At 38.6% G+C, this 19,878-nt stretch overlaps 1 protein-coding gene across 3 annotated transcripts in view; it reads right to left on the reverse strand.

Moving 5' to 3' along the window:
- Positions 1-19,878, reverse strand: part of phkb (phosphorylase kinase, beta) — a 199,506-nt gene that overhangs the window by 29,892 nt on the left and 149,736 nt on the right. For all 3 annotated transcript variants that reach the window (XM_057831354.1, XM_057831348.1, XM_057831364.1), the window contains 6 exons: positions 17,031-17,114; positions 12,351-12,455; positions 7,939-8,021; positions 3,833-3,923; positions 2,983-3,041; positions 2,728-2,890 (listed from right to left, as the gene is read on the reverse strand). In XM_057831354.1, the coding sequence (XP_057687337.1) occupies positions 2,728-2,890; positions 2,983-3,041; positions 3,833-3,923; positions 7,939-8,021; positions 12,351-12,455; positions 17,031-17,114 (585 nt within the window). The remainder of the gene's footprint in view (positions 1-2,727; positions 2,891-2,982; positions 3,042-3,832; positions 3,924-7,938; positions 8,022-12,350; positions 12,456-17,030; positions 17,115-19,878) is intronic.

Below are 19,878 nucleotides of genomic sequence, written 5' to 3' on the forward strand. Positions count from 1 at the left end.
TCAAAGAGGCAGGCCCCACTGAGTAATTATTTCCGTGTTCCCCCACCCCCGTCAAAAGACAGACAGACGACAGAGATGTCACTGGAGCTACCGAAAAAAAGGACTTTTGCTGAAAAGTTGCTGCAGGAGGTACCATGGCTAGGAGCAAATGATGCTCGCACGGAAATGCGGTACAAAATCTGCCGTGAGAATCCCAATGTCGCTGATAAGAGCAGCGCATTTTATGTAGGGTCAAAGAATTTTAGCCATCCAAACTTTGAAAAGCACGAAAAAAACAGAGAGCATGTGGTAAATAAGCAAACTATCGATGTCAGACAGGACCCCACTCGCCCTATGGACAAGTGGCGGAATAAAGGTAATGAAGAACAGCGCCATGCACTGACAAACGTGTTTTTGCTCGCATTTCACAAAGCTAAACGTGCACGTTCAATGAGCTCTTATGAGGAGGACATCCCACTTTTACAAAGGCTTGGAGTTAATGTGGGAGCTGCATAATGCCCTTTATTTTGAATTAGTGCTTTTATGTTTATTTCTTTACATTTCACTTCAAAGTAATGGTAATTTTGTTGTGCCAGTTGATGTTACTCAAGCAGTAACTGTTAATATAATTAATTAAAGGTAATTGGCTCTAAGTAAAGCTTGTCATAATTTTATCGCATCAGGCGGGTCGGCTCTCAAGCTCAATGAGGACCAAGTCACATCTCCAGGTCCTCCTCTGAGAACCTGGGCAAAAAAAATATGTGCACCCCTGATTATAACTTAACCTTAAGTAAGCCTGAACGATATATCGTTTAAACATCGCCATCGCGATGTGTGCGTGCGCAATAGTCCCATCGCGAGGACGTGCGATAGTTTTTTTTTGTTTTAATCCACATACGCCCTGCTTTCTGCTCTGCGCAGAGCCTCACACGCTCTTTGAATCTCACAGTCACTGCAGCACTTGCTTATTAAAGTTAACGATGCTGGTATCTTTGATCTTGCCAAAGAAGCGGACATCAAAGCATGGCAGCTGTCAATCATCGTTAAACAGTTTCTGCAAGGAAGCTGCTTTGGAATAAATGTGTGTGTGTGTGGAGACGTTTGAGACATAAATTAAATGCCAGAAGTGATCATGAGGAGTTTGTAATTTCTACATGTCCACCAAGAATCACAGCTAAGGTAGATGAACAGAAGTATTTAATAAAGCCAAGCGTTTTCTACTACAGTACTTTATTCTTGTTCAAAAATTATTTTGGTTGGACAGTTATGTTTAAAACTGATCATAATTATTACATTTGAAGTGCTTAAAACCATTTATTAATATGTATATACATTTTTTTTTAAATCATACTTTGGGGAAAAAGTGAGAAAAAAACATGCCTGATATGTATCTCTTTCCAATGCTAAATCTGAATAAATACATTGAGCACACACAAAAAAAAAAAAAAAAAAAAAAAAAATTGGGGGGCGCAACTTCGCAGTTTTTCACTTACCGTGGCAGGTTCTGGTCCTCATTAACCGCGAAAAACGGGGGATCACTGTAAATTGGTCATTGTGAGTCATCCAAAGTCTTTCCAAACAGCTATTCAAGTCATCTAGTGAAAATTTCTTTAAAAAAAATAATTTAAAAAAAAAAAAAAAAAAATATATATATATATATATATATATATATATATATATATATATATATATTTTAATATCGCAATATAATATCGCAAACCCCAAAAAAATCGCAGCAATAGGTTTTTCCAATATCGTTCAGGCCTAACCTTAAGTATGGTATTATTTCACGTGAACGTACCTCATAAGTATTACTTAACCTTAATTAACCATTACTGAATGTTTTTTGGACCCTTATTGTAAAGTGTAGCACATGTATCCCTCAACTAAGAAATTATGAATGGTTAAGTTCCCCCCCTTCACCTTTATTAACCATTACTGAATACTTTATGGACCCTTATTGTAAAGTGTAGCACATGTGTTCCTTAACTAAGAAATTATAAATGCTTAAGTTAACAAACCCTAACCCTAAACCCTAACCCTATATAGGCCTGTATAAAATTTGAATTTTACCAAACTATTAGTTACTGTCTGGTTATGCATTAACTAATGCATTAAATAATGCATTAACTCATGTAAATTAATATATTAATAAATGTTAGATAAGGGATTAAATGAATTATTGTCATGTTACTTAAACATGAGTTATTGTCTAAAAGTGCATTAACTAATGTTAATTAAGGGACCCTTATTGTAAAGTGTTACCCATTTTTGTTCTGATGGTAATAATGTTGAAGTGTGGCTGTGGGTTTAGGCTCACCTAAAGAACTGCATTTATTTTAATTTTATTTATCATCAGAAAATGATCAAAAAATAGACAGGAAATTACCCCGGAACGCCCCAAACTATACATGAAGTGACCTGTAAGTATCCTACAGTTACAAGGAAGTCATCCGAAATGAACGCTTTGGCTTCCATTGACAACATTAGATTCCCAATTCACTTAAACTACGAGGACTAGCTGTGAATGCTCATATTTCGGTGCCACTGGCGGCACTAGTGGTCAATCCATTTTGACTGGGTGAGGCCTAATGGTGTCAATGGCAGCCAGTGAGTTAACTTAATAAGCCAAAAGTAACTAGTCTGGCCCACCTAAGAAATAGTTGCCATGAAAGTGGCTTGCGATCCAAAATGAGTTTGATACGCCTGGCATAGGCTATGCCTTAGAGGTGTGGGTTTTATACTTACGTGAAACTTTTGGAGGACCTCGTCTGTAGGCTTGTGCAGCCACTCGTCCACGCTGATCTCGGGCTGTTGCTCCAAGTCGGAGGCATTGGGCGTGCTGGTCTGTCGCTTGACTTTGGAGTGTTTGGGAAGCTCCAGCTCTTCGAAACTTCGGAACTCCGGGATTCTTTTTGTTGTTATTCCACAGAAATTTGCATGTAAGAAAGATGTTCCTAATAAAGCGGCTGGCGAACGTGTAGCACGTGTCATGATTCTTACTCAGCCTCGTTGACACGCAGGAAGTCCAACTGTTCTACCACAGCTCCGGAGATCAGAGTCTGGGAAGATCACACGCACTCAACATCATCAACTTTATTCTCTTGATATAGCTACCTTTTACTGTGAAAATAGAAAAGCATTTTTATAGTGAAAAAATATATATGATTTTCATATTTTAGCATTTCCCGCTCTAAAATACAGTGGTACTTCTGAATATGAATTTAATTTGTTCCAGGACCTGGTTTGTAAGTTAAATGGTCGTATGTCGAGCGGGATTTTCCCATAAGAATACATTATAATTTAATTTATTCATTCCACAGCCCAAAAACTTACGCTAAATCCTTCATAAATACCGCAGGTACAATTACAAATAGCAATTACACATAGCAAAAAATAAATTATAAATACAAATCGGAACGATAATAATATAATAATAATAATGTAACGAATTGGGATCTAATGTGGCGGTTGTTTTTTGCATGCAGTTCCTGAACACATCGCACACTACGCTCATATTTTTCTATCATTTCCATCTTGCCATGGGAGCAATGTTGATTTCTCTCACAAGAAAATCTGCCGCGCTGCCAGCTTGGGGGAAAACAATGAAATTGCGACGCTGTTGTAAATCATCGTATTTTAAACATGTCGTCAGAGGTTGAGACAAATGACGAGTCAAATTTTATGTGGGGATGTCAAAATGATCGTATGTCAATGCGATCGTATGCCACGGTACCACTGTTAGTTAGTATGACTTTTCCCCTCGAAAACTGAATTTCTTCGTGGCAAACACACATATAAATTTAAACTAACACTTTCTTTTGTCTATTATATTTAAAAACAACACAAAAACCTGAAGTCTGTCCACATGAACTTTGACCCCTCCGATGTGGCCCTTCTTGAAGGATGCCAGCATGTCCAACACCGGATTGAAGCGACTTCCCCTGATGAGACAACAGGTCCAGTTATTGGAATGGAGAAACAAACTGTTGATGCATCGAAGCGGCTAATCTAAATTCTAAAAAAAGATGTGACTGTCTTTGCAATATATATTGTTCCATAGACTTTACTATCAGTTGACGAGACAGCTCCTACAGACATTGCACCACAGCTTCCTGTAGGGGGACGGACCAGGCAGAGGCGTGAGACGTGGCGGCTTTCAATGCGCTAAACGTACGCTGCATTCTAACACCGAATTTAGGTGGAAACAGGACGAATATTTAGTGCATACAAGCAAGCAGAAGTGTCTTGAGAGGGATTTGGTCAAGGATTCAAGGTAATTATTGTATAAAATAGCACCATGCATGCACTTTGAAACGTGAAAAATACTTAACTCACATTCATATCTATAGAAATTCCGGGATTTATGCAATTATTTAAAATAATTTTCAATTTAAAATGCTCATTGTTTTGTGACGAAAGCTCTTTGTTTTATGACGGCCACCACTTCGGATATGGTATCAATAAACAATAGCGTAACTTTACACTCAATAATCAGGTAATTTTCGGCAAACTGACCTTTCTTTGCAAAAAAAAAAAAAAAAAAGTAATTTAGACATTTCTGCGTCCATACAAAAAAATGTGTCTTTTACCTGTTCTATTTTATGTAAAATCTCAATCTAAAAACGACAAAGGCCAGATATCCGGCAAGACGTGCTGAGGCAACAGTGACATCGGAATTCAACCTAAATAAGCTGTGATTGTAGATAGAAAAATGCAAATTTTGCTTGTGGTGAGTATAATTAAGATGATTATGCATGCTTTCATCAAGTATTAGGTTTCTGATGCGAACATTGAGTGATTTATTAGCTATTTAAAACTTAGATCAAATTGCACAAAATTAAAAAAAAATTAAGTCGGTATTTCGGGCAAAAAGTTGTATGATCTGTTGAATATTACTATTGATCCTAAAAATATAGGTGATCTCTGCATTTGGTGATTTTTGTGCATCTAGTGTAAAATCTGAGAATTTTATAGCTATTTTAAGTAGGGCTGCAGCTATCGAATATTTTAGTAATCGAGTAATCGACTGAAAATTCTATCGATTAATCGAGTAATCAGATAAAACATTTTTTTTAGGTAAAGAGCAATTATAAATATACATGAGAAAAAAAGATATTTAATCCAATATTGAACCATTTTCAGTCAATCAATGTCTTTATTTTCGATGTTCATTGTTGAAAACAGCCAACAATTGCATCTCAGATGGGACGGACTAGAAAAAAAAATATCACTGCTTTCACTCAAAAAACTTCTAGATCTTATAAAAAAATTTTAAAAATTAAAAAATAAATTTAAAAAAAACCCTATTTCTTAGCTAAAAATGTAATTACGCTTGATAATACACATCACTTGAAAGCTACGTATTTTTCCCACGTGTTTCAATTGAATTTCCATTTGTGTCAAGCTATTTTAAAGTTCTAGCTAGTTTTAGGTTAGTCTAAACCAGGGGTGTCCAAACTTTTTGCAAAGGGGGCCAGATTTGGTGTGGTAAAAATTTGGGGGGCCGACTTTGGCTGACGTCCTTTACATTGAACAATATATTTAGGCATATTTTAGCAAGCCATTTTGTGTGTCACATTTGCCTTACTATTTTTTAAAATAATTTCAACAATCTCACAACGAGCCTGTGTGGCGTTCTCTTTCGACTCTCGGGCTCTTGTGAGCAAACTTCAAGTTGCTTCAATTTCTCGCTGAGTATCTTCCCTGTAATCTTGTCGTACATGTCAATGTGTCTTGTTTGGTAATATTTAGGGCTGTCAAAATAATCGCGTTAACGGGCGGTAATTAATTTTTTAAATTAATCACGTTAAAATATTTGACGCAATTAACGCACATGCCCCGCTGAAACAGATTAAAATGACAGTACAGTGTAATGCCCGTTTGTTACTTGTTTTTTGGTGTTTGGCGCCCTCTGCTGGCGCTCGGGTCCATTTGATTTTATGGGTTAGTACCATGAGTGAGCATGGTGTAATTATTGACATCAACAATGGCGAGCTACTAGTTTATTTTTTGATTGAAAATTTTACAAATTTTAATAAAACGAAAACATTAAGAGGGGTTTTTACATAAAATTTCTATAACTTGTACTAACATTTATCTTTTAAGAACTACAAGTCTTTCTATCCATGGATCACTTTAAGAGAATGTTAATAATGTTAATGCCACCTTGTTGATTTATTGTTATAATAAACAAATACAGTACTTATGTACCGTAGGTTGAATGTATGTATCCGTCTTGTGTCTTATCTTTCCATTCCAACAATAATTTACAGAAAAACATGGCAGATTTTAAAGATGGTTTGAATTGCGATTAATTACGATTAATTAATTTTTAAGCTGTGATTAACTCGATTAAAAATTTTAATCGTTTGACAGCCCTAGTAATATTGCCTCACATTGAACTCTTTAAAAACAGCGACTGTCTCTTTGCAAATGAGGCAGACACAGTTGTTGTGTATTTTAGTGAAGAAATAGTCAAATTTCCACCTACCCTTGAAGCGTCGGCCAACACAGTCAACTTTTTGTTGTTGTTGTTGATTATCGCCATTTTAGAAAATTGTAAGTAAAAGGTCACAAGGGACAATGTTGCTTAGAGTGCTGCTGCCTTTTAGTGGGTAAATAAGGAGCAGCATTTAGGGTGTAAGCTACTTCATATGCTGGTAGCAGTGCTGCTGACCAATTCATTAAGTCTGTGTGCGGGCCAGACGTTATTGAATTTATGACAAAGGCTGAGGGCCCGATGAAATTTGACCACGGGCCGCATTTGGCCCCCGGGCCGGACTTTGGACATGTCTGGTCTAAACTGTAAGTACTTATAGGATTTTGAGTTTTTGCAGTGTTCAAAATAAATGTATGATACCTGCTGTATTGGAGCACATTAGAGACCAGTGTTACTTGGTGTTTTATTCAGCAATGACGACTGAGCTAAAACTGACAGTTAGCTTTATTATGTTTTAATTTTACACCCTCATCACTCTACAGCGCTGTGTTTTTACAGATTAAATAAAGCCTGTATGTAAGACACATTAGCCACGCATTGACAGTGGTCATAATCAATAGAAACCTAGCCCTTCGAAGGGCTAACGTTACGTGTGCGAGTGACAGTAACGTTATTTATTAGCGCTGAGAAGTCTCTTGCTTAAAGATGGCGGCTGTTTACTAATGTTGCCCAGACGCGGCAGAGTCTGTCATTTCGCATCTAGTTCTAAATGCATGCGATATCTATGAGACACATCGGACACTACCTGCTACCACACTAGCATCATGCGGGTGTAGTTTTTAGCAACGTTGACGTAGTTTGTAGCGGCTGTCGGCTGCAGTAAGGTTTTTTTTTTTTTTAAATTGCTTCTTCCTCTACGCATGTGACGTCAGCGCGTTGTCCCGCATTAAAAGTAGTCCGGGCAAAACGTGATTCTTAGAACTGGCAAAATTAAACGATTCCTCGAGGTGAATAAAATTACTCGGATACGTTTTTAAACACGAGTTACTCGAGTTGCTCGAGTATTCGTTTCAGCTCAAATTTTAAGTTTTGTTATACTTATGTAAAAAAAATAATCGGGATTTTATAAGGGAACGACTTTGAATTTTTTGATGTCGCTGCTCATGGAGACTCACATACAGTATGTGTAAGGTTTTAGGTCGCAAGAATCTTAAGTTTTGAAAATATTTTAAGTTTTTGAAAATAGGCCCCTTACGGAACAGTCCTGCGGACCGTTTCCCATCAACTGATAGTGAAGTCTAGGATTTTTGTATTCTCAAAATTCTGACTATTTATTAAAAAAATGAATAAACACTATTCTTATTTATGATTGTAATAGTAACTATTAACTATTACTACTACATTTGTTCTTGAAAAATCTAACACATTATTTTCTCATTACTTTTTTTTTTTCATGATGAAAAATTCTTATTTTCAAATCAGTACGCTTTTGAAGGAGCAAGTGTACAAAATGTTACTTGATGTTGTCCTCGTGGATGAGCACTAAGAAGAGAGGTCGTCCCTGCATCTTCCAACACTGCTTGATGAACTGGAGGGCGTTCTGCAACATGAAATAACATTTGGAAGACAATTTCAACGTTTCCTATGCTAATGTAAGAAATCCTCCTCCGTGTTTAGTGATTTCTTCTATACTTTTTCTTTTTGGAAAATTTAACTTCGCTAAAATAATACTGTATGCTCATAAAACTTTCATACTAGTAGTACTCGTCATGTTACATTCTAAAGCAAAAACAGATCCATGGTCTGCAGCATGGAATAACATTTGGAATACAATTTCAACGTTTTTTATGATGATGTATAAAATACTCCTTCGCGCCCAATGATTTATTTAACAAAAAAACTGCATTCACATCATACTTTTTCTTTTTTTTTTTTGAAAAGTAACTTCACTAAAATACTTCTGTATGGTCGTAAAATTTTCATAGTAGTAGTAATACTTGTCATGTTACAAACATTCTAAAGCGAAAACCTATGTTATTCTTGCAACATATACAATGGGGCAAATAAGTATTTAGTCAACCACCAATTGTGCAAGTTCTCCTACTTGAAAAGATGAGAGAGGCCTGTAATTGTCAACATGGGTAAAACTCAAACACGAGAGACAGAATGTGGGGGTGGGGTGGGGGGGTGGGGGGGGACAGAAAATCACATTGTTTGATTTTTAAATAATTTATTTCCAATTTAGAGTGGTAAATAAGTATTTGGTCACCTACAAACAAGCAAGATTTCTGGCTGTCAAAGAGGTCTAATTTCTTCTAACAAGGTCTAACGAGGCTCCACTCGTTACCTGTATTAATGCCACCTGTTTTAACTCATTATCGGTATAAAAGACACCTGTCCACAACTTCAGTCAGTCACACTCCAAACTCCACTATGGCCAAGACCAAAGAGCTGCCGAAGGACACCAGCGACAAAATTGTAGACCTGCACCAGGCTGCGAAGTCTGAATCTGCAATAGGTAAAACGCTTGGTGTAAAGAAATCAACTGTGGAGGCAATTATTAGAAAATTGAAGACATACAAGACCACTGATAATCTCCCTCAATATGGGGCTCCATGCAAGATCTCACCCCATGGCGTCCAAATGATAACAAGAACGGTGAGCAAAAAATCCCAGAATCACACGGGGGGACCTAGTGAATGACCTACTGGGACCACAGTAACAAAGGCTACCATCAGTAACACAATGCGCCGTCAGGGACTCAAATCCTGCACTGCCAGACATGTCCCCCTGCTGAAGCCAGTACACATCCAGGCCCGTCTGCGGTTCGCTAGAGAGCATTTTGATGATCCAGAAGAGGACTGGGAGAATGTGTTATGGTGAGATGAAACCAAAACTTTTTGGTAGAAACACATGTTCTCGTGTTTGGAGGAGAAAGAATACCGAATTGCATCCTAAGAACACCATACCCACTGTGAAGCATGGGGGCGGAAACATCATGCTTTGGGGTTTTTCTGCAAAGAGACCAGGACGACTGATCTGTGTAAACGAAAGAATGAATGGGCCCATGTATCGAGAGATTTTGAGTGAAAATCTCCTTTCATCAGAAAGGGCATTGAAGATGAGATGTGGCTGGGTCTTTCAGCATGACAATGAGCCCAAACACACAGCCAGGGCAACAAAGGAGTGGCTTCGTAAGAAGCATTTCAAGGTCCTGGAGTGGCCTAGCCAGTCTCCAGATCTCAACCCCATAGAAAATCTGTGGAGGGAGTTGAAAGTCCGTGTTGCCCAACGACAGCCCCAAAACATCACTGCTCTAGAGGAGATCTGCATGGAGGAATGGGCCAAAATACCAGCAACAGTGTGTGAAAAGCTTGTGAAGGGTTACAGAAAACATTTGGCCACCGTTATTGCCAACAAAGGGTACATTACAAAGTATTGAGACGAACTTTTGGTACTGACCAAATACTTATTTTCCACCATGATTTGCAAATAAATTCTTTAAAAATCAAACAATGTGATTTTCAGGGTTTTTTTTCCACATTGTCTCTCATGGTTGAGGTTTACCCATGTTGACAATTACACACTTCTCTAATATTTTCAAGTGGGAGAACTTGCACAATTAGTGGTTCACGAAATACTTATTTGCCCCACTGTAAAGAAACACTGTGAAGAAAATAATTATTTGAACACCCTTTTGCAAGTTCTCCCACTTTGAAATCATGGAAGAGTCTGAAATTTTCATCGTAGGTGCATGTCGGAGTGGAGCCCCATGTAAGATATCACTTCGTTGGGTCTCAATGATCCTAAGAAAGGTGAGGAATCAGCCCAGAACTACATGACAGGAGTTGGTCAATGATCAGAAAAGAGCTGTGGCCACCATTTCCAAGGTTACTGTTGGTAATACACTAGACGTCATGGTTTGAAATCATGCATGGCACAGAAGGTTCCCCTGCTTAAACCAGCACATGTGAAGACCCACTGTAAATTTGGCTATGACCATTTGATGATGCAGAGGAGTCATGGGAGCATGTTTTGGGGTCAGATGAGAGTAAAATAGAACTTTTTGGTCATAATTCCACTGTGTTTGGAGGAAAAAGAATGATGAGTACTATTTCAAGAACACCATCCCTACTGTGAAGCATTGAGGTGGTAGCATCATGCTTTGGGGGTGTTTTTCTGCGCATGGGGCAGGAAGAGTACAATGTATTAAAGAGAGGAGGACTAAGACCCTATACTATGAGATTTTAGGGAACAACCTCCTTCCTTCAGTCAGAGCATTGAAGATGGGTCGTGCCTGGGTCTTCTGCCATGACAATGACCAGAAGCACACAGCCAGGAAAGAGCCAAAGAGTGGCTCCGTAAGAAGCATAACAAGGTTCTAGCATGGCCTAGTCAGACTCTAGACCTAAACCCAATGGAAAACCTTTGGAGGGAGCTGAAACTGAGTGTCTCTCAGCGACAACGCAGAAACCTTAGTGAAGGGTGGTCCAAAATCCCCCCCTGCAGTGTGTGCAAACCTGGTGAAAAACTACAAGAAACAATTGACCTCTGTAATTGCAAACAAAGGCTACTCTAACAAATATTAACGTTCATTTTCTCAGGTGTTCAAATACTTATTTTCAGCTCTATCACACAAATAAATCATTACAAAATCATTCATTTTGATTTCTGGATATTTCTTTGTAGATGATCTCTCTCACATGTACCAACAATGAAAACTTCAGACCCCTCCATGATTTCTAAGCGGGAGAAAATGCAAAACAGCAGAGTGTTCAAATACTTATTTTCTTCACTGTAGATAACTTTATTTTGTTACGTTGAGAATATTTATACAGTACTTTTGAAATCTGCAAATGGATTCTTGCGATGTTCAGACAAGCTTTTCAGAGTAAAAATAATAAGCACTAATTTTGTAAAGTTCAATTATCTTTTTTTTTTTTTTTTTAAATACATTCAACCCTTCTCTGGGAAATGGAAAAAATATATAACTATACTACATTTAGACTTTAAAATCGTATTCATTTTTAGAAATGTCCAGCTTTTTTAATATTGAAATAAGAATCTCGTATTTTTCTTTTTCTTAAAAACCAGCAAATTTATGTTGTGAAATTATTTTCTCATTTCTTATCAAACGAAAATAAATAAATAAAACACCCTTGTGTTCTGTTTGAAATCATTTTCGGCAGTGAATTAAATTTGATCTTAAATATAAATCAGCCGAAAAATACTAAACCTTTGCAGTACATTGTTTTGATGCATTTTCAAATTTGGATATGCAAAATGTACCATTGATTTTCGCATACCTAAATTTGAAAACCGGTCAATTTTGAGCCAAACAAAATACAGGGGTTAAATCAAAAGCATCTTAAATTAACGGAGTGATTAATACCTCAAAACAAACTAAGCTTCCATCTTGAAAAGATCCCTGGCCCTCGATTGGCAAAGTAGTAAACAGAACAGATTGATTTTTGTGCACATATTATTACTAAAAAAATACATTTTTTTCTCAAACGTTTGAACTTATCTTCAAAAGAAAACATCACATATTAGAGCTATGATTGGTGTAATTTTCCTCTTAAAAATAATTTCCGTGCACCAGATGAATGACATCCCAGTTATTTTTGTCAGCACTCTATTATTGGCTTATAATCACAGATGCTTTCTGTCATCAGCTTCTTTGACAATTTGATGTGCGCCTTTATCACGGCTCATTTGCACACCATATAATTTTATTCCGCGTGCGATAGTGACAGTTTCAGTGGCGAGCTGTGGTTTAATAAAGGATTAGGATGAGTTAGCGCACTCTAAACCTTGCACATTTTTACCATTCTGACCTTCCCTCAAAGCCAGGTAGAAGGCCACGGATTTCAGCCTGTCGTAACATATTGCCGGCGGGCGACCAGTTCATGATCGCCATTGTGTATACCTTAATATCGTCGATCAGCAGCATGACATCCTGAGACAAGTAAAAGTCGCTCAGATCAAAGACAATCGGGTAGCACACCACCGTCTTGCCCAGGATGCGGTAAATCTACACACAAACATATAAAATAGGATGGATGTTGACAAGAATCACATTACTGTGGTCATGTGTACAAAACGAGCCATCAATCCTGTGATACAGCTAACCCATGGGGGAATAACACAATCACATCCACACACATACCCACTGATAATGATAATGCTTTCTTGCAGGGACCATCCTCCCTCCATATATGTTCATTACAATATTGTCTTTGTGACAAGAAGGAGGGAGTCATGATTTATTGGTTAGGGGGCTTTGCCTGAGTAAAGCTGCTCCAGCTCATCAGCGCACACACATGTAACATGTTATAATATGAAAAGAATGACGATACAAGCTGTTCATTAACTTGCTTTATGACATTAAAAGGAAAGACAACACCTAATATTAATGACCTTCATGTAAAAGATGGCTGATCAAAGTGGCAAATTTCTACAAACTCTGATAAGAAAATAATGTTTGAACGCAAAATATGACACTGATTTTGTGATATCAGTTATACCCGTGTACATAGAATCTGATAAGACTCAAACATACAGTGCCCTCCATAATTATTGGCACCCCTGAAAAAGATGTGTTTTTTTAGCTTCTAATATTTTTTTTTTAATTCAAATAATATGGGACCTTAATGGAAAAAAAGAGAAAAATCCAACCTTCAATACAAGTGCATTCATTCAGTGGGGAAAAAATCCCACATAAAGAAAAAAATATTTGACATCAAATAATGTGTGTCACAATTATTAGCACCCCTGGTGTTAATACTTTGTACAACGCCCTTTTGCCAACAAAACAAGGTCTGGGGACTGAGATGACCATGGGAGGAGCTTGATTTTGTGTCTGGTGAACCATTTCTGTGTAAATTTGGCCATATGTTTAGGGTCATTGTCTTGCTGAAAGACCCAGTGACGACCCATCTTCAGCTTTCGGGCAGAGGGCATGAGATTTTGATTTAAAATGTCCTGGTATTTCAAAGCATTCATGATGCCATGCACCCTAACAAGGTTCCCAGGGCTTTTGGAAGCGAAACAGCCCCACAGCATCACTGAACCACCCCCATACTTCACAGTGGGTATGAGGTGCTTTTCAGCATGCACATCTTTCGTGGCACGCCAGACCCACTTAGAGTGTTTGTTGTTTGTAGCTCAATCTTGGTCTCATCTGACCAAAGCACATGGTCCCAGTTGAAACCAGGGAGCGTGTCTATTTTTGTGTCAGACCAAGATTGAGGGGTTGTACAAAGTATTAACACCAGGGGTGCTAATAATTGTGACACACATTATTTGATGTCAAATAATTATTTCTTTATATGGGATTTTTTCCCCACTGAATAAATGCACTTGTATTGAAGGTTGGATTTCTCTTTTTTCCATTAAGGTCCCATATTATTTAGGAAAAAAAATTATTAGAAGCTAAAAAAAACACATAATTATTATAAATCCAATAATTATGGAGGGCTCTGTAGGTGCATATGATAATGGGTAGTAATGGCATATTGAGAAAAAAGCAATTTGGTATACTCAAATTTGATTGGCGCTGATAAAATGTCTGCACTCGTCATGCAGCCAGTTTTCGGCAATGCTGGCTTTTATTTAAAGTGCCTGTAACACAATTAAAAAAAATTCTTAAATAGCATTAATATGTGAATTAAAATCTTATTTTGAGACTTTTCGACTATATACAACAATTTGGCAAAGCGTAGATGACTAGAAATAAGTCTTTTGATCTGCCGTTTAGCCCCGCCTGTCATTATAGCACCTCTAGCTGGATGATGACGTTGGCAGAGTAACGATTTCAGCCGATATAGAATTCAACCCATTGAGGGGGAAGATTCAGAACGAGGAAAATGCGACAGGGAGCAGCAAAATGTAATGTTTTAATCTCTCTGCTCGAATATTTTTACAGTATATTCTTTTTATCTAAAAAAAATTCACCAGTTTCTAAATAAACTGTATGGTTATGACAAATTAGTCTTGTGTTTAGTCTTGTGCTAAATGGAATATGAAATATTAAAAATGCATTTAGTCAGTACGACAGGGCTATATTACCGAATAATGGTCAAAACTGCCCGAACGGTATTTTATGCCACTGGAGTTAGTTCGGCTCTTGTCATTTCCCAGCGTGGGAGGAAAGTGTAAACAAAAGAGGAGTGTAATAACTAGGCGACATGCTAACCCGAACCGAGCGGCGACATGCTAACCCGAACTAAGCGGCTCTACCAAGTCTCTTTCTTGCCTTTCGAAAACGAAAAATCACACAAAACTACTGTGAGATGTGCTTTAATGCTTTTGCACAATAACAGTATTAACAATATAATAACAGTATTAACAATATTCACAATATTTACAATAGTTATTGCAATTATGTGTGTTTAAAACTAGGTGTTATGATTATGTTTTCTCTATTCACTTATACTTTTTAGTGTTTACACAATGGAAAGAGTAAAGTTTCTGTTTTCAGTAAATGTCACCATAATGTTTCATTCTGGTTTCTGTTCTCAGTAAATGATACAATCTCGATAAAACAAAACTTACGCACGTGCAATGAATGCTCTCCAACTCCTTAATAAAAAGGCTGCGCTCCTCAGGGGGGGTTTTAGATAAGCTTGTTGCGAGCTACTCGCTCCGCATCAACCTTCTCTCCTGACGGCCGTTAGCGTAAAACCTTATCCCTGTCTCCGTTCTGATTCTCTCTCCGCCCTCCCTCAGGTCTTTTATTATTTTCTTAGTACAGTAGTAAGTTTAGACCCAACAACTACCCCGACTTATGTCACACACGGCGGCGGGGCTGATTGTCTTCACCGTTCGGCCAGTCACAGGTGGCGAGCAAGTTCCGACTTGTCGTTCTGCTGCGGCAGGCAGGCAGTGCTCGTTGCTAGGGACGCAGAGGGGAACGAACGCCGAAAATAGCGCATTCTCGGTGGGCAAACCTGCCGATGTCGAAGCGCATTGCTGCCAAAGCCTAACCAGAGTATAGCGCTGGAGGGGGGGTGGAAGTCTACACAATCGAGAACCGGAGACCAGAGCGGGGGGCTCCCCGGGCCCAAGCCGAGGATAGTGCTCCATAGTCGGGCACGCCTTTATCGGCCGGCGACCATAGTGTGAGACAAGCCGCTGGTCGTCGGCCGAGTTTGCCTTCCACAAAATGCAAGCCACCTCCTTATTAAAGCGTTTGCCATGATCCCAGTATTTAACATAACATAAAACACATAGCTTACTCACTTCGCTATTCGTACAATGATCTCTATATTGTCGGACTTGTTTTGCTCATTCTTGGCGGTGAACAGGATCTTTTGGAAATCCAAAAAGCCTAACACCACTCTCCCTGGTGTAGTAACAAAAGCCTGCAGCACATTAGGCTGGCGTGACGCAAAAAATAAACGAATTAATCCGCAAACTCAACTAAATCCACAGTCCTTCTGCATATGATAGTAATGGCTGTATTGTGAAAATGATTAGTCCGCTGGCGTCACATTCGCCTTCTTCCTCAATCCAAGACCGTGGCTGAAAGTTACATATTTTCGTAGTGCGGGATTAAAAAATTGGATAAATATATTGATCGCTTCCACACACATCCAAGTGGTTCATTTCATTCAGGAGCATAAAATACCGTGTTTAATTTGAAATAAATGTTTTTTTTTGTGTGTGTGTGACAGGCTCTTTAATCTGAAAACAAAACGAAATTAAATTGTTTCTGGATCGTAGAGCTGAGGAAGAGAGTCCATCGTCCATCTTTGGAAACGTGTGATTTATTTTGTTGCTGATGTGAGGGGCCACAACTGGGGAAACAAGGTTGGACCTCAAACCAGAAAACAACAGAGGGATGCGCTCAAAGGTACAGTATATTAAATACAAACAAAAATGCACGCGATCGCGGAAAAGCGGGAATAACACAATGGGTCCGTGACAGTAGGTCGACAGAAATCAATTATACTAACCTAAGCGGAAGGCAGAGCCGATAAGAAAACAAAAAAAAATACACCCAAATACCAGCACAACGTAGGGGATTTCAAAAAAGGGTGGCAGACGAACAAGCTAGAAAATCACAAAATTTAAGAGTACAAGGTTTCCAATGGCGCCCAGCAAGTTAATATCTCAGCACCCTTCTCTTGGACCGCCTGGGCTCAAATAGTCTTAATGAGTTTAATTGCCTGCAGGTACTACGTCGGGAACACTCCCACAACCAGCTCTGTAACAAAACACGATCTGACTAACAGAATGTGACAGTCGATGCTGACCAAAAATGACGTAATGTCCGGCTTTTGAAATCGTGCCAGCTGTCCTCCCCAAACAGAGAGCGCCGAGATGCCAACCTGTGATAAACGAAGCCACTTTCACACACACAACCCGTTTTTTTCCCGGGACATTTCCCCATGTGTGAAAGCCATGACACGGCTAAATCCCGCGTCACCTTACACGTGAATTTACCAGGATATGTGTGTGAAAGGGGCTAAAGTTGCCTCTGGAAAATGTATTCACGTTGTGAGCTGCATAGATTCCCTTAGTTGTAGCCTCTGCGCACTCTTCCACGTGTGGTAAACATACGCTATGTGGAGGTGCAACATACATGTGAGCACGTGTAGTATACCTTGGAGGTTCCAATACAGCCCACGGGTCGATCTGGACGCCCACTCAGGCCCAGTTTTTTGTTGACAGCCAGGAAACGGTAAGCCTGTGGGTAGACAGGCAAAGCCATGTTAATGAACATGTATAGCATTGTGGGTGGGAGGTCATTCAGTCCCCAGCTGAGAAATTCCATTACCTTTGTATGGCAGCGCTACCACCCACTGGTATTGCTATTATCATTAATGTTTATGAGATGTGGCGCTAATGAAAAGGTCCCAAGCACTCCATTAGCAGCGTTCTAGGCAGATCCCCGTGGGGCTTAAGGCGCAGTATTGTTGATACGTAACATGGGAAATGTGAGCGCATTGAACAGAGAAAATAACACTCTTCATCATACATGCCACAGCCTTACGTTGAAGCAAATTATAGGAAGATTGTACTTCACCTGGCAGTCCAATTTTGATAAATTTTTAAGATTAGGTATACAGGGAGTCCTCAGGTTACGATGTCCTTGACCTATGACTTTCTGACGCCCACGCCTCGTCCACCATAAAGTCCCCTTTACCATATTTTCTGTTTAGCTATTTCATAGTGCTTGTCTGTATTTGAATAACGTTGCGTTTTTCGCCCTCATATTTCACATGATGACCCCAGAAGAAGAAAGCTGGGTCTTTTAGGTCAGCCAAAAGAATAGTAGTTGCTATGTACCATAATTTTCGGACTATAAGCCGCTACTTTTTTCTTTCATTTTGAATCCTGCGGCTTATAGTCCAGTGCAACTTATTTGTTGATTTATTTAGGTTTATAGGTAACACTTCATTTGACAGCAGCATCATAATACTGTCATAAGACCGTCATAATTACGACACAACACTATCATGGGCATTACTGAATGCTTATGACAGATGTCATTAAGTGTCAGCCAGCAATGTCCCTAACTCCATTTATGTCCAGCTAGGATCTTTTACATAAATTCAAAAGTCAGATAATTAGCCGTATAACACTAAATGACATCTGTTTTAAGCATTTATTAATGCTCATGACAGTGTCATGTGATTATTATGGCGGTCTTATGACAGTCTTATGACGCCGCTGTCAAATAAAGTGTTATATAAATACCATAACAAGCAATTAATGAAACAACTGGAACAGTGACTGAAGAAATTAGCACAGAACATGAATTTTGATTGTTATTTACATCTGTAGCGCGACAACACATGTTAGGAGGCATGATGGACAACAACAGTGTTGACAGCAGGTGGCACAGAGGTTGACTGCACAAGGGAGCAGTGATGGCCAAATGAAGCTTCTTGGAGCAATGAATGGTGGCTAATTTGGTCTTAAAGTGTTACCAGTTAGTATCTTCTAGTTTAAATATCCCATAATACAGTAAGGACAACTGCGCCTTATAGTCCAGGGCGGCTTATCTATGAACAAATGCCATTTTTGTGCAAATGTGGTGGGTGGCGGCTTATAGTCAGGTGTGCCTTATAGCGCGAAAATTACGGTAAATGAAGCTTACATCATATAAAGAACGGAGACACTGATGAACGGTAAAGATATGCTACATTCAGACCAACCCTAAATCATCACGTGAAAAAGTCTAGCTCAAGGGCCTTGGTTTGCATAGGGATTGTAGGGACATACAGTGGGGAGAACAAGTATTTGATACACTGCCAATCCATTGGCAGTGTATCAAATACTTGTTCTCCCCACTGTAACACTGCCAACTTTTCAAGATGCTCAAATTGTCCCCACCAACTTTTAAGCAACCTTATTTGTAAAATACAAGTATAATGACCTCGGTTATGGAGGTAATTTAGATTGTCTTCCTTTATGGTGTAAGGATATAATTGACACTACTATTATTAAACTGAATTATTTTCAATAGGTTCAGATCTACATTTGCACCTTTCACTTGCTGAATGTTCCAGTCCATTTTTTTTTTTTTTAACTTCACACATCTGGTTGGCTGAAAGACGTGACCCCCCCTCTGTGTTTCCTGAGCTTCTTTCTTTATACTTAGTATTTTTGACGTAAATCTCAACTTTAACAATGAAATCAGACTTTTGCAGAACTTGGTCTTAAGTCCAGGACTCCCTGTATATCCTCCATGAAAGGCTTTCATTCAGCACAGGGCCTGAGTAATTTGGTGCCCTAGAAGAAGGTTTAGCTAGGCACCCCCGAAAATGACAGTACGATATACATATATATCGCGGAAAACACAGACAACACTGCTCTTGCACTCCTCTTTAAAAGAAACTGCTGGATTTTAAGCCAAAACAACTGTTATGTTTGATAGAACAATATGTCTATACGCTGCCATAGCAGATTCATGGCGCATTAATCCCACAAACTATTTTTAATTTGTCCGTTTTACCCTGAAAACCCCTGTTTACAGACGTCGTGCAACCGCTTTTGTTTCAACCCAGCCATAAAATGAAGGTAGTTATATTTATTATTCAAACTGTCTGTCGTTTTTAGCTTAGAATCATTAATTGATGTCTCATATTTCGTTAAAAAAAAAAAAAAAAAAAAAAAAAAAGACTTAAAAAAATTATTCACTCGCATATTTTAAACTTTTAAACAAATTATGTCACAATGAAAAAATCGGCGTCTGTAAAAAAGTCACGAGTATCTACCTCATAACTATCGCTTAATTGTATTTTTTTTTGTTACTGTCGCATTTTTAAATAATAAATAATCTATCCAAACAAAGAAAAATTGAAAAAAAAAGTTTCAAAGAGTAAATATATGAAAAAGAACATCTTGACCACTCCTTGATGTCTGCGAGTTCTGCATCGCGACCCTTGTTATATTGCCATGTTTCACCCATAAAATCCCCCCAAAATCCAGATGTGGCCATTCAC

Source organism: Corythoichthys intestinalis, chromosome 1, assembly GCF_030265065.1.
Source record: "Corythoichthys intestinalis isolate RoL2023-P3 chromosome 1, ASM3026506v1, whole genome shotgun sequence".
NCBI lineage: Eukaryota > Metazoa > Chordata > Actinopteri > Syngnathiformes > Syngnathidae > Corythoichthys > Corythoichthys intestinalis.